Here is a 14902-nt window from a genome sequence, read left to right as displayed (position 1 = left end):
TCAAGATTCACTCCCCCTGGTCAGCACCTCTGCCTCACATGGAGCACCTCTCTCCACATTAGTTTTCCCAACTATAAAGTGAGATTCAGTGTAACTTCCTGTGACTGCCCTTTCACAATGCAGTATAAATAACACATCACTCCACAGAAGATGATTTAAGCTCTTTGGGAAACACAGGCTGAAAAATCTTCCACTGAGGGAGATATAAAAACATGTTTTCTCCATTTAGGTATTAAAGACATATTTTCCTTTACTCCGCTATCATAATAGTTTGAAGGCTCCGTAGATAAAAGGGCATAGTTTCTATTTTAAGTACATCAAACTTATTCTCATCTATCTCCTCTTCTAGCCTGTTCATTTGCCCATTAGTAACTGTTTTGGGGGTGGGAAAGGAAGCAGCTCCATCTTTCAAAATAGGGAAGCACATGATATGCAAATAGGGAGCACATGATATGCAAATAGGGAGCACATGATATGCAAATAGGCCTGAGAGAGCCCAGGGGCCACAGCTTCATCTTCCGGGTCCTGGGCAAACAATGACCTGCCCACGAATCCCTGTAGTCCTCACCTGCCACTCCACCAAGCCAGAGGAACATTAAGCGGAACACCTGTTTCCCAAGAAGTAAAGCTCACATGTCTGCTATTCTCTAAGGCATCGGACTTTTGATCATAATTTGTTATTCCTTTCCCTGCCACTGATCGTGTTTCTAGTACTTACTCCGTTTGTGAATAGCCTCTTATGAGGGACCACATAGTACATACCCTTCTGTGTTTGTACAAAGCTTGGTTTACTTTAAGAGACAATATGATAGGCTACTGCTGATACAGAAATAGTAGTGTAACCAAACCTGAAAGAACAATGAGAGCTGCTCAGGGAGCTGCCTTTCTGGACCTGAATGGATGTCTTTCTCTTCTTGGCCAGTCTTTCAAGTTTTCACCAGTCTCTAGGACTTCACTCTGAAATGCTCCTCTGTTACCCACACGGTGCTGGGATTATTATACAACATGCTTTAGATGAGATAGCATACTCTGGCACAGTTTGAATCCAGACTCTGACACAGTCAAACTATTTGATGACTTTAGGTAAATTACTTAACCTTCTTGTGTCTCAGTTTCCTCATCTATAAAATGGGTATAAAAATAGTACCTATCTAATAAAAGGGCTTTGAGGAGTGGATAAGACAATATGTGCAAAGCACTTAGAACAGTGTCTGACACATAGTAAAGGCTTTATAATTATTACAGATAATTATATCTTATTATCTATATAATAATAAATTCATATAAGCTATTTAATAACAAAGAAGATTTCCTTAGGAAGTTTTCTCTGTACTAAATACATGAAAACATTACTGAAAAAAAATTAGAGTGATGTCAATGAGAAGAAAGTTCTCATTGTTATAGAAAAACTGTTTAATTTTAAGTATTTTTATTTATTTATTTTTATAAATTTATTTATTTTTGGTTGCATTGTGTCTTCACTGCTGCGCGGGCTTTCTCCAGTTACGGAGAGTGGAGGCTACTCTTCGTTGCGGTGCGCAGGCTTATTGTGGTGGCTTCTCTTGTTGCAGAGCACGGGCTCTAGCCATGCGGGCTTCAGTAGTTGTGGCATGCAGGCTCAGTAGTTGTGGCTCACGGGTTCTAGTGTGCAGGCTCAGTAGTTGTGGCACATGGGCTTAGTTGCTCCGTGGCATGTGGTATCTCCCTGGACCAGGGCTCGAACCTGTGTCGCCTGCATTGGCAGGTGGATTTTTAACCACTGTGCCACCAGGGAAGTCCCAATTTTAAGTATTTTTAAATATCTCTTTTAATGTAGGCAATTTGAGACAGGGAAAACGTTCACAAACCGTGGCACAGGAGAAACAACATATGCTTTAAGCCAAACAAATGAAGGTTCAAATACCAGATCTGCCTTTTCATAAGCATATAACCTCACACCCGTGAGCCTCATTTTTCTCATTGCTGTAACAGGGATAATATTTAATCCACTGGGTTGCTGGGAGTATTCAGTGAATCTCATAAATGGAAAAGCCAAGCACAGAACGTTGAGGACTGAATTATTACTTTATAGTGCTGCTGTCTACTATCTTAAGCTAATTACTATGCCTGTGTCATTGATAAACTTACAAAAGTGCTCTGGAAACTTTCCATAACCTACAGAAAACAAGTCCTGTCTCACTTTGAGAAAAGCCATGAATTTGTAGTATATGATAAAGGAGCTTGTTGCATTAGGTGAGCAGGTTATGCAACCCAGAGCCCATGGGATAAGATGGTCACTCAGAAGTCACGTTGTGCTGTGTCTTAGGTGGGAATGTTTAAAGTCCACCCGGAGATCCCAGAGTCCATGTCGGCAGAGGCCAAAGCGTTCATATTGAAATGTTTTGAACCAGACCCTGACAAGAGAGACTGTGCTAACGACTTGCTTATGGATGATTTCTTAAAAGTTTCAAGCAAAAAGAAAAAGACACAACCTAAGCTTTCAGGTATGTCGTTGCCTTGAAGGGGGTATAGGTCAGAGTCACTAAATCCTAAACTTTTAAGGTGGAAGATTTTTCCAGAAGTAAGCTAATTTGCTTAAAGACATCACTGAAAACTGGTCAGGAAGCAGTGTTACCATCAGTTTCACAAATGCTAGGGCCTCACACATAATAATCTTCCATCACATGGTTAGTAAGGAACTAGAATATGAGCATCTATATACTAGCATTGGTGATACAAAGATCAAAATTAAAGGGGTGAAATGTAGCCTTTTCAAGCTGAAACTCCAAATTACCACAGATGGGCTATAGGGCTATTACAGAGCTGTTAAACTTCTAAGCCATCTAGATAATATGTTCTTTCAATTTTAGGTAGTAGAAAATACTCATTGCCTCTTAGAGGAGACTATCTTTCTGAATAATTAACCCCCCCCCCAAAAAAAAGAGAAGATCGCCAGTTATAAATAAAATAGCAGTGTAAAAATATAAATTGTCTTTTTGCAATAATTTCCATAACTCATTTCAGAAAAAAAAACAAGCAAATGATTTGTTTGTTGTTAGCATTTTTGGGGATTATGTGGGATGACATGGGCAGACTGAATGTCTGGAAAGGACATCAATCCCATTTCAAGCATTCACTTCATGTTTTGTTGGTTTCTTAGTTCAGCAACACACCCAACGCGTGCTTATGTTGCTGTGTTTGCTTTTCTTTCCACAGCTCTTTCAGCTGGATCGAATGGTGAGTTTATTTTTATATTGTCCATTGAGCTGAAGCTTGGTACATCACAGTTAAGCTCTAGATTGCCTGTCAGAGAGCCTCATCCTCTGTTCCTTGCTAACATGGAGGGGCTCCTCTGGGTACTAAGGATGTGTGGCTGCAAGCCTGGCTGGGTTCCTTCCTTCAGAAAACCCCTCACCTTTCTCCTTCATGAGAGAGGCTTCCATTGTTCCTCCCTAAATGGAAGATGGTGACTGTTTTTGAAATCTTCAATTTGAGAGGAGTCCATACTTTCTTATTGAGGAGCCAGTTGGCCACCTCATGGATTTCTTGTGGAAAATTTCAATGCCAGACACCTTCCTCTGTCAGCTTTGGCGTCCTATATTCTCTCTGGATTTAGTTGGTCAGGACAAGTTGTGATTTTTAATATTGGCCTTTGCAGATCATAACTAGGAAGGTAAATTTGCTCTAGGAAGATCAACTAATGCATTTCAAGGAACAGGAAAGAAATGACCATGGCTTTGACTTTTCCTAAGTTGGATGAGCCGTTGATCACGTAGGCAGGGGGCTTAATTGTTCACTGTGAGCGTCGTGCGCATTCTCCCACAGGCCAGGGGCAGTCTTTTGCAGGTTCCTTAAGGTTCCTTAAGGTGCCTCGGCCCAGAGAAGAGGCCCAGTAATTGGGGTTTCTTGGCCACAGCCTTTCCAGATTCCTCCATCAATTCTGAGAGTCAAGGAGAACTCTGTGAAGAGAAGCCCCTCCCTTTCTTCCTTTCTCCACAAGCAGCCTAGACGCTGGAAGGCAGTCACTGCGTTTTACAAGGAGGACCCGGGGTGTGCCACAGCCTCCCGACCAGCCTGTTTTTGGTGTCATAAAATGGGCACTGACTTTGGACTTAAACAGAAGTTGATTCACTTTGGACTTAGTTGGAAGTTGGTTCTGATCCCAACTGAGCCACTTTCTAAATATGTGACAGGCAGCAATTTACTTGTTTCATCAGGCATTCTATGTTGAGAACAGTACCTACTTCACAGATTTAGTTCTGAGAACAAAATAAAAAATATATACCAAAAGAGGCTGGAGCCATGCCCAGAAGCTCAATGCATGATAGCTTTATCCCTTCCATATGGGTCGGTTTTTGTTTTAGGAAACATTCTCATCACGCACATATTTAAATTATGTGAACTCAACTCTACACACTTGGCAAGAGAGAGCTAGAGAGAGAGAATTTAAGCTGATAGTTTTGCCCACAAGCCCTCTCGGTGAGCATGTGCCTTAGAACAAGCGTGAGATGGAAGGTGTCCACCTGCTCAACTCTGGGTCACCTTTCCCACGTGCCCTCCCCCCTCTGCACTCAGGATGACTCAAGAGCACTGGGGACTCTGCTCTGGCTTTAGAGTCTAACTTAAGATATTTTAGAATCTTAAAGGACTTCCCGGCAGTCCAGTGGTTAAGACTCTGCGCTTCCACTGCACGGGGCACAGGTTCGATCCCTGATTGGGGAACTAAGATCCCACGTGCTGCACAGCCAAAAAAAAAAAGATATTTTACAATCTTAAGATTTTATAGAGTCAGAATTAAGAGGATGGGCACTGGGGTCAGAGCTGGGTTCATGCATTAACTGGGGGACCTTGGAAATGACTTACCCTTAGTCACCTCATCTGTCCAGTGGATTCAGTTAGACAACCTGCCCATGGGTCTTTGTAACTATTAAAAACGATTACACATGTGAGATGCTTAGCAACTGCCATAGGTGGTTATTGTAGACCACAGTCCAAAAGTCCCCTCTCCTTTTTTTTTTTTTTTTTTTTTGCCGTACACAGGCCTCTCACTGCTGCGGCCTCTCCCGTTGCGGAGCGTAGGCTCTGGACGTGCAGGCTCAGCGGCCATGGCTCACGGGCCCAGCCGCTCTGCGGCATGTGGAATCCTCCTGGACCGGGGCACGAACCCGCGTCCCCTGCATCAGCAGGTGGACTCTCAACCACTGCGCCACCAGGGAAGCCCTCCCCTCTCCTTTTCCTAAAAACCCTCCTGTTCCTCCTCTCTCAGAACTTCTTCCAGGCCTCCTGAATTCTCTGGATGTTTTTTTTATCTCCCAGTGACCCATCCCTTTCTGTTCTGCCCTCTTGGCCTGAGACATTGATTTGCTTGGTAAAGATGTTTCTGGCAAAAATTACTTATTTTAAAACCAGTATTTGATGAAATGTAGGCACCTCCTGTTGTGCCAGTTCAGTCTCCATCAAAATAAAATAAAAGCTTACATTTGTTATAGAATCATAATGTCTGAGAACTGGGAAAGACCTAAGAGATCATCTAGTCCATTAGTTTCCAAAATCTGTGTTTAGTAAAGAACCTTTTTTTTAAATATGAATCCTTAAGCAGAGCCCTGATATATGACTGAAAGAACATATTTGTTTCAGGAAAAACAGGGTTGGAACCTCTGTTCTAGAATCACAGAATCCTACTCACTCACCCCATCCAAGGCAGCCCCAAGAAACAGGTGAACCTTAAGCTTCTGAGGCACACAGTTTACAAATTATGAATCTGGTCCTTTATTTTATAGATATGAAAACTAAGACTCATAAATGACCTTCCAAATAGGAGGACAATAAAAACGAAGGGCTCAGAACCCAGAAATGCTGGGCCTGGTGCTTCCTCCAGTTTCACATCCCTGAGATACTCCTTTCAGAGCCCAGGAGGCCCTTTCCTCGCCGACCTCATGCATGGGTTACACTGAGCATTGGGAGGCACCGTGGTCCCACAACCAGCCTCTTACGAAGCGTAATTTTGCTACTCACTGAAACGAGACACTTGACAAATAATCTTGCTGTCTTTCAATAGGTGTGTCCGTGTGTGCACGTTCTTAGAAGCATTAATCGTCTCCTTCCCCCTCTCGTGACACGCAGAGTATCTTAGGAGCATCTCCCTGCCAGTGCCTGTCCTGGTGGAGGACACCAGCAGTAGCAGTGAGTACGGCTCAGTTTCTCCAGACACGGAGTTAAAGGTGGATCCCTTCTCTTTCAAAACAAGAGCCAAATCCTGCGGAGAAAAAGATGTCAAAGGAATACGGACACTCTTTCTGGGGTAAAGACCTGGCTTGTTTTGGCTGAGAGAAGTATGTTGTGTGTCATTTTGTGAAGAAAATTGTGATTTGTGCTGTCTGAATTATTGCAGCATCCCTGACGAAAATTTTGAAGACCACAGCGCTCCACCTTCTCCTGAAGAAAAAGATTCCGGATTCTTTATGCTGAGGAAGGACAGTGAGAGACGGGCCACGCTTTACAGGATCCTGACGGAAGACCAAGACAAAGTTGTGAGAAACTTAATGGAATCTTTGGCTCAGGTAAAACCCCTCATGGAGACTTCATTTCCCCTATTTTAACACTGTTATAACCACTTGGAACTGTCACACGTGATGTGAAGACATGAGGAAGCTGCTGCTCTCCTCATGATAAAACAAACCTACCCCAGGGATAGGCAGATCCCTAACACAGAAACTGCGTTTTTGAACATAAGCTGTTTTTAAGTCAGCAGCAAAATTTTCATGTTGATGAAGTTCCAGCTGGTCCCTACACGCCTTTTCACCCTTCATTCATTTGTTTATTCATTCAGTCAATAAACATGCACTGAGCCATGTGAATTGCTAATTCTGATATTAGCATGAGGGTACCTGCCATTGGCTCCTCTGAGCATTTGGGAAACATCACAAATTCAACAGAGACCCCTGTGCTTGGAGGGCTACAATTAGATGGAAGGTGATGGGCAATAATAAGTAAATTATCTAGCGTGCTAGGAGGCCATTCGTGCTATGAAAAAACAAAGCTGGTCAGTCAAATTCTTTTTCCCTGATGTATTTGTTTGCTAAGTTGCCGTAACAAAATACCTTAGACCCAGTAGCTTAAACAACAGAAATTTCTCTCTCACGATTCTGGAAACTGGAAGTTTAAAAGCAAGGTGTTGGCAGGTTTGGTTTCTCCTGAGGCCTCTTTCCTTGGCTTGCAGATGGCCACTTTCTTGCTGTGTCCTCACCTGCCCTTTTTTCTCTGTGTGCCCCTGGTGTCTCTTCCTCTTCTTATAAGAACAATAATCCTATTGGATTTGGGCCTCACCCTTATGATCTCACTTAAGCTTAATCACCTCCTAAAGACCCTGTCTCCAAATACGGTCACATTGGGGGTTAAGGCTTAAAAACATGAATTGGGGGGTGGGGGGAATGGCACTGTTTCATCCATAATACCTGGGAAAATGTATTCCCTGGGATTCTGTTTACAGAAATGAGGAAGAATCCCCTCTGAACTCTGCCCCAGTGGAAATAGGGTTTCCCCCGCCTCCAAGCTGTAGGTGATGCCTCCTGTGCCTGGAGCAGAAGCTCAGGCCCCCTGTGGGTGTAAACCTCCCAGACATGCTTGGCCCAGACATGACACTTGCATCCTCTTTCAGTTCTGTTGGCGTCAGGGACTTGTGTACCTGCTTTAGCACCTGTGGCCACCACCTGTCCCTCTCTGATCATTGTAGATGACACATAACTTCTTCCCTCCCTTCTGTCCTAGGAAAATACCTGCAAAAATGGATGGAGCTGGAGGGATTGGGTCAAGTTTTAGTCTCAGTCTAGCAGTTTACCTGTTCTCAGCTTTTATTGGGATGTAAAGGGAGCCAGGCTCTCTCTTTCTCAGCTCTTGCTCTATAGCCCCTGCTTGTCTTTGTCTCCAGAACCCCACTAAATTTCTCTGCTGATTCCATCACCTTAGGAATTCTGTAATGTTCACATCGTTAGATCCCGTAGGAGGAGCTGAAAGGCCATGTGTGTGTCAGCAGGGTCTCTGGGTACAGGGAGAACTGAAATTTCCAGGTTCTGGGAAAACTCTGACTTGGGTCCTTAAGGGAAGCTGCCTCCAGCAAGCAGGGACTCTGAGGCCCAGAAGGGAGGTGCTCTGGGCTGAGGGGCGGCCAGGCCTCTGAGTTGGAGGTAGAATGAGTGCTGAGGATGCCATGCAAGAATCTGGAGAGGTGGAGGAGACAGGAGCAGTCTGGAACCTTTAGCTGTCACTCTTGCCTTTCTGTCTGTTCACTGTGGTCATTCAAGGACTGAGAATCGGATGGTGTAAGATAAGAAGGGGAATCAAGTTTAGACAGAAGGAACAACTGGGCAGTAATTGGAGGTCATTCATTGAACAAATACTTATTGAGCATCTACTAGATGCCAGGCACTGTTCTGTGTGCTGGGGACACTATAGTGAGCAAAATAGAAAAAACATCTGCATCTCATTGAAGCTGACATTCTAGTGGAGGAAGAAAAGCAATAAAAACACAGTAAACATGTAGTTGAATATATAGTAACAAATATAGTTAAATATATAGTTATATGTTGCTACATACTATGTGTGTTACATATATGTTTCTATATATGGTAAATATATAGTAATACTAGCAAACACTTTCTATGGGCCAGATATTGTTCTTAGTATTTCCTGTGTCTCTGCTCACTTAATCCTCTTGATAATAGTCCTACAGCACTAGTTTTATTAGTATCCTCATTTTGCAGATGAGGACACAGAGGCACAGAGTTGTTGAGTAACTCACCGAGGCCATGCAGCCCCAAGTGATGGAGTCGGGATTTGAACATAGGCAGCCTGGCTCCAGGGTCTGTGCCGTCAAGTACCACACTGCTCTCCCCACTGCTACACCAGAGGGTGACAAGTGCTGGGAGAAACATAAACCAGGGAAGGGGACAGGGTTTGGGTTGGGGGAGGGAATCACCAGCAGCCACTGTGGAATGAAGGCTTCTGTTTTAGGTCAGAAACACAGAACGCAGGGATTGCTTAAATCTCGTAATCATCCCCAATGAGTGTGCTTTTCTAATACAGAAAGTATCTGCTTGTTTGGGGGTTTTCTTTGTCTTCCCTGCTGGACTGTAGGTCCATCAGGGCAGGGACTGCCTTGGTTAGTGTCGTTGTCCCAGCCCTCAGCAAAGAACCTGGCAGGTTTCATGACCATGCTGAAATTCTTAAATTTGGAGTTGGTTAATCCTATTCAAGTGTTTGTGACTCCCTAGTTTTTTAAGCAGGCTTGAATGTTCTCTATAAAAGGAGAAAGGGGAGCTTCTCTGGTGGCACAGTGGTTGAGAGTCCGCCTGCTGATGCAGGAGACACGGGTTCATGCCCCAGTCTGGAAAGATCCCACATGCCGCGGAGCGGCTGGGCCCGTGAGCCATGGCCACTGAGCCTGCGCATCTGGAGCCTGTGCTCTGCAATGGGAGAGGCCACAACAGTGAGAGGCCCGCGTACTGCAAAAAAAAAAAAAAAAAAAAAAAAGGAGAAAGGAAAGAAAAACTTAAAAGCGACTGTCAGAGAGCATGCCTCAGTGCACCAACATGAAGTGACCAGTGGGGACCAGAAGTGATTCTGAGGTCAGAATCACTTAGTAAATCCAGAATCGTCAAGGGATAGACAGGGTGCTTCTGACTGTACTGCTGGGGACTCTATGAACCCTTTCCTGTGGCATCCCATGGTGATCTTGTGATAGAGCAGGTTCTGCCCCAAGGTTACTGCTGGTTCATCCAACTGATTGGGGCAATAGAAGGTAATGATTAGGAGCTTGGGTTCAGCCTCAACTTGACTTTGAGGCCTGGTTCCACCACATAAAGGCTGTGTGATTTGAGCAAGTTATTTAACCTCTCTGAGGCTGAATTTCCTAATCCATAAAATAGAAGAAACAATGGTATTCACCTCATAGGGTTGCTATAAGGAGTAACTAAGATCATGAATCATTGAGATAATGATAGAACGTATTCCACAAATGTTAACTATTATTGTTATTATTATCATTATCAAGCAGGCTAATAACAGTTATCTAGTATCTTTAATTTTCTTCTACTACCAGATGGAGATAAGTCTTTTCATTGTATTAAATATTTCTATTAATAGATACATCTTTACATTTAAGCCTACCCTTTAGAACAAGACTGAAAGGTAGATGTTGGTCAGGTCCTCAAAGCGGCCCATGAAAGCCCTTTCAATCTGTAACATCCTTCTGAAATCCACTCACCATTTTTAAGGAAGTTTAAGGGATAAAGAAGAGAGAGGCCCTTTGCAGGAGAATCTGTGATGGTCCTCTGGGTGCTCAGGAAAGGCTCACTGTCAGATGCTACTTTCTGATACTGAATCAGTCTCACCTGGTACCTAAGATGCTCGTTCATGAAGGCACGTTAATGAGTGCACACGGGGAGGCAGGAGTGAGAACAGAAATAACCATTAGGTACGTGATGAAATATCCCAGACAGAAGAACATTTCCCAGGGTAGACAGCATTCCTTTGTAGGGCAGTGGCACCAAAAACCAGAAGCAGCATGTTTTTCTGTTGTGAAAACAAAGCTAATGTCCAAAAAATGATTGCTATTTAAACTGCTGGCAAACACGTAACTGATTTTTCACTAAGATAAGCTTCCAATTTCTGAATAACTCACATTTATCTTTTTGAACATATTTTCATGTTACTGTGATATTGCCTATGAATCTTTACTTTGGTTGTAATTTAGTTCGTGGTAAGAAAAGAAACAAAGTTTATAATTGTTCCCAGTCTGATTTTAAAATATTCCCTTAATGACAGTTTTCAAGCTTTTTAATATAATCTTTTCTCGTCAAAACATAAACATGAGAGGGAGCTCCCAAATGAAAATATATTGAGAGAAAGAACTTGATGGGACATTTCTCTTTTATTTTAGTAGACTCCTAGAAATTGTAATTTTCACAGCCCAGCTGAGGAATTTAATTTTAATGGTGCAATAACAAAATGTGCAATATGAGATAGAAATGAGCATGATAAAAATCCAGTTGTTTCTTAAAGTTAAATGAGGATAAATAACATCCTACTATGTTTCCTTTAAGGAAGCAATGTTCCTTGCTCAAAGTAAAAAAAAAGTTCAACTTGAGGGAGGGAATTTGTTTAAATATTGTATTTAATTTTTAATATGTGAAGTCATCCATTTGGTCCGTTCTTATAACTAATTGCCTTATCAGTGGGTAAGGAAAGTTTTCCCGGGTGGAGTCTGAAGCGAGCCCCTTTTGACTGCAAGGAATTGACACACTTTAAGGGCAGTTGAAGGACTGCGGACATGTAGGCAGACACACGTAGCAATGAGGGAAGTGGCCTTTTCAGGTTAATTCCAACCACGGCGCCTAGCTGAGCCTCACACAGGCTGAAACTAGAGTGTGATTCCAAGGGCCTTCAAGCCCCAGGAGTCTGTACATCTCTCCTCTGGCTCGGTTGCTGTTGGCCCACTTGGTGTGCCATTGCTGTGTCCGTCCACTTCTCTCCCTACTGATCATCATTCTCTACTCAGTTGTTTCTGCTTCCTTCCTTCCTTATAACTGGATGTACTCTTGCCCCTATTTTATTATATTTTTGTAAAGTTTTTTTGATGTGGACCATTTTTAAAGTCTTTATTGAATTTGTTACAATATCGCTTCTATTTTATGTTTTGGTTTTTTGGCCGTGAGGCATGTGGGATCTTAGCTCCCCGACCAGGGATTGAACCTGCACCCCCTGCATTGGAAGGCAAAGTCCTAACCACTGGACCACCAGGGAAGTCCCATTGCCCCTATTTTATGACTTATCTCTCTGGGCAGACTTTGAGCCTGAGATCCTACGGCTGAATCTCTCTTTAGCTCCCAGTTAAAATTTCTGAGAGTGGAATCTTATGGCCCCAGCCTGTCCCTGTTTGGGCAGAGCTTTGTCTATCTGACTATAACATGACTGTTAGACAATGTATGGGGCAGGTGCCTTTCCTCCCAAAGTCTGATAATTTCTCTCTTTTTTTTGCCAGGGAAGGAGCCATATAGTTCAAATATGGTCTTTCCCCTTAGCAGGGGGGCATTTCTAAGCCCAGTTCTTCTGGCAGCGGCTGTGGGATGGCAGACCCATGGCTGATACATCCAGCACAGATACATCTGATCGACAGATTATTGGTTATTATTCACAGGGGGCTGAAGAACCTAAACTAAAATGGGAGCACATCACAACCCTCGTCGCGAGCCTCGGAGAATTTGTGAGGTCCACTGACCGGAAGATCATAGCCACCACCCTGTCCAAGCTGAAGCTGGAGCTGGACTTTGACAGCCACGGCATTAGTCAAGTTCAGGTGGTGCTCTTCGGTTTTCAAGATGCTGTAAGTATGATATTTTGCCCATGTTTTCCCGCAGACTCCAGCCAAAATTAGTCAGAAAAATAGGATAAGAACATAAGTTTTTATCTTTTCTTTCTTTAATAATTTTGATCAATTCTGTTCTCTTTGGATCATAAATAAGTATGAGATGGTTGCCTGTCCGTGTGCCTCAAAGCACCAGATTTGTTGTTTGGTGTGTAATCTTGTATCTCCCCAGAGTAGATACACATAAAATTGAACACCATGGAAAATAACAAAACTCACAAACATCTCCCATGGCTGCACTTTGTTCTTATCAAATCATGTAGTCAGTCACTATTTATTTTGATGATTTTAGCAACAGAGCACACTTTAGTCCTGCACTTTCTAATTCTATATGAGACATGCCATCTAGTGGTCATTGAGAAAAATGTAACTGTACAGACAGGGATGATCGGTAATTTTTTTCCGCCCTGCTGTGGTTTCCATACAGAACATTTTAAACATACTTGTTTAATAAATATTCACTATTTCCTAGCCAGCAATATACTTCAGAGCACAAGGCATCACTGGATGAAAATTAATTCACAGGATCTGGTGAGAGATCGCTGAGGATTCCTCTCTCTCATATTGAGTTGCTATGCAACACAAACTTGAAGCCGGTTTTCCAGAAGCCTGATTCAAACCATATGCGATATTCTTGAATGAGACTTGTTTGTGGAACTGTGTACCAAAAAAAGCCTGAGGTCCTTCCCGGAAGGCCCTTACGAGGTGTGGGAGACTGAAATAAGAGAGTTCTTAAGTGGCAGGGGGGTGGATGGTGGTGGGATGAATGGGGAGATTGGGACTGACGTGTATACACTAATATGTATAAAACAGATAACTAATAAGAACCTGCTGTATAAAAAATAAATAAAATAAAATTCAAAAAAAAAGAGAGAGAGAGAGAGTTCTTGACAGTGCCTGTCGTGTGAATAGGGAAGCACTTTGCATGATTTTATTTAAATTCCCCAAACTGACTCACTCCTAATGTGTTTATTGCTCCTACATAGGCGATGTCTTGACAATTGCATTTGGTGCTCAAATGATCCCTGATTTAAAACCAAATTGTAATCCTTCAGTGGCTACTTGTGCTCTCGGGAGCTCTGTGTTAGCCGCTCAGTCTTGTGCTGTACTGTGGGCAGGGCAACGCTCCTGACTCGATTGGGGTCGTGGAAAATGAGAGCAAAGCCTATCACTAATATTAAATGCTAAAGGCACACTCACTCTGTAACTAGCGAGCCCCAGCCATCTGCAAACCAAATGAAATAATTTAGTGACTTTGTACTTGCCTACACATTTGGCTTCCAGCCTAGAGACTGGAAGGCAAATAGGCGAGTAGAATTCAGATTGAGAGTGGGTAAGTTGTAATCCTGGGCCACAGGCCAGGTCTCCCTCTCTCCCTTTCTCTCTCTCTCTCTCTCTCTCTCTCTCTCTCTCTCTCTCACACACACACACACACACACACACACACACACACATGCCCCGTTCTTGCTCACTCACTGTCCAGGATGGGAATGAACCCAAAGAATGGGCCGGATATAATATACTGTTTAATGAAGGGCTATGAGAAGCTGGTCGTGATGATAAAGGACCCCTCTTCCATTTACTATTTGTGACCCTCGAGAGACATATTCTTAGTTACTAAATGTTATACCCGCATTTGTCAAATAAACAGGCAAGTCCTTTATGAAAGTACCAGGACAAAATCAGTCTGAAAGGACTTCCTAGAACAGGTGGGAACCTTGCAATGGTTCGCTTCCTTAGGAGCAACTATTCTGAGGAATTCCTCAGACAGACTGCCGTCTAAACTGGGGGATTTTGATGAAGATGGACCAAGGGCAGGAATAAGCAACTGGAGCTCCAGCTTTTGGTGTGAGATTACAGCTAGGTCTCCTTCTCCCCAGCGTCTTCTTAGATCTCGAGTCAGAGCCCTGTTGGGAAAATAGCCTCTTTTCTTAGATGCCCGTGTCAACCAGAAATTAGTGGAGTTAACTCAAATTTTAGATAAGCCTATCTTAGCCTTATGATAAAAGTTATTTTTAAAAAGGTAATGTGGGGACTTCCCTGGTGGTCCAGCAGTTAAGACTCCGTACTCCCAATGCAGGGGGCCGGGTTTGATCCCTGGTCAGGGAACTAGATCCCACATGCATGCCACAACTAAGAACCCACATGCCGCAACTAAAGATCCCACATGTTGCAACTAAAGATCCCAGTGCAGCCAAATAAATAAATATTTTAAAAAATAAATAAATAAAAATTAAAAGGTAACGTGCACGGCTTATACATACAATGGAATATTATTCATCCTTATAAAGGAAGGAAGTTCTGACATATTACACTAAGTGAAATGAGCCAGACACAAAAATACTGTATGATTTCACTTATGTGAGATACCTTCAATAGTCAGATTCATAGACAGGAAGTGGAATGGTGGTCGTCAGGGGCTGGGTGGAGAGGGCAAGGGGAAATTGTTGTTTAATGGGTGTAGAGTTTCAGTTTTGCAAGGTGAAAAGAGCTCTGGAGATG

The 14902-nt window shown here is 43.0% G+C and overlaps 1 protein-coding gene across 2 annotated transcripts in view; it reads left to right on the top strand.

Moving 5' to 3' along the window:
- Positions 1–14902, top strand: part of MAP3K5 (mitogen-activated protein kinase kinase kinase 5) — a 218375-nt gene that overhangs the window by 183360 nt on the left and 20113 nt on the right. The window contains exons 20-25 of one of the 2 annotated variants that reach the window (XM_060283713.1): positions 2306–2483; positions 3196–3216; positions 6103–6280; positions 6371–6539; positions 12173–12358; positions 12873–13123. In XM_060283713.1, coding sequence (XP_060139696.1) covers positions 2306–2483; positions 3196–3216; positions 6103–6280; positions 6371–6539; positions 12173–12358; positions 12873–12911 — 771 coding nt within the window. In that variant the 3' untranslated portion in view covers positions 12912–13123. Of the gene's footprint in view, positions 1–2305; positions 2484–3195; positions 3217–6102; positions 6281–6370; positions 6540–12172; positions 12359–12872; positions 13124–14902 lie in introns of those variants that run through there. The other variant, XM_030853368.3, reaches the window with a different exon arrangement.

Source organism: Globicephala melas, chromosome 14 (assembly GCF_963455315.2).
Source record: "Globicephala melas chromosome 14, mGloMel1.2, whole genome shotgun sequence".
Lineage (NCBI taxonomy): Eukaryota > Metazoa > Chordata > Mammalia > Artiodactyla > Delphinidae > Globicephala > Globicephala melas.
Note: the sequence above shows the minus strand (reverse complement) of the source record. Positions and strands in the feature narration are given on the sequence as shown.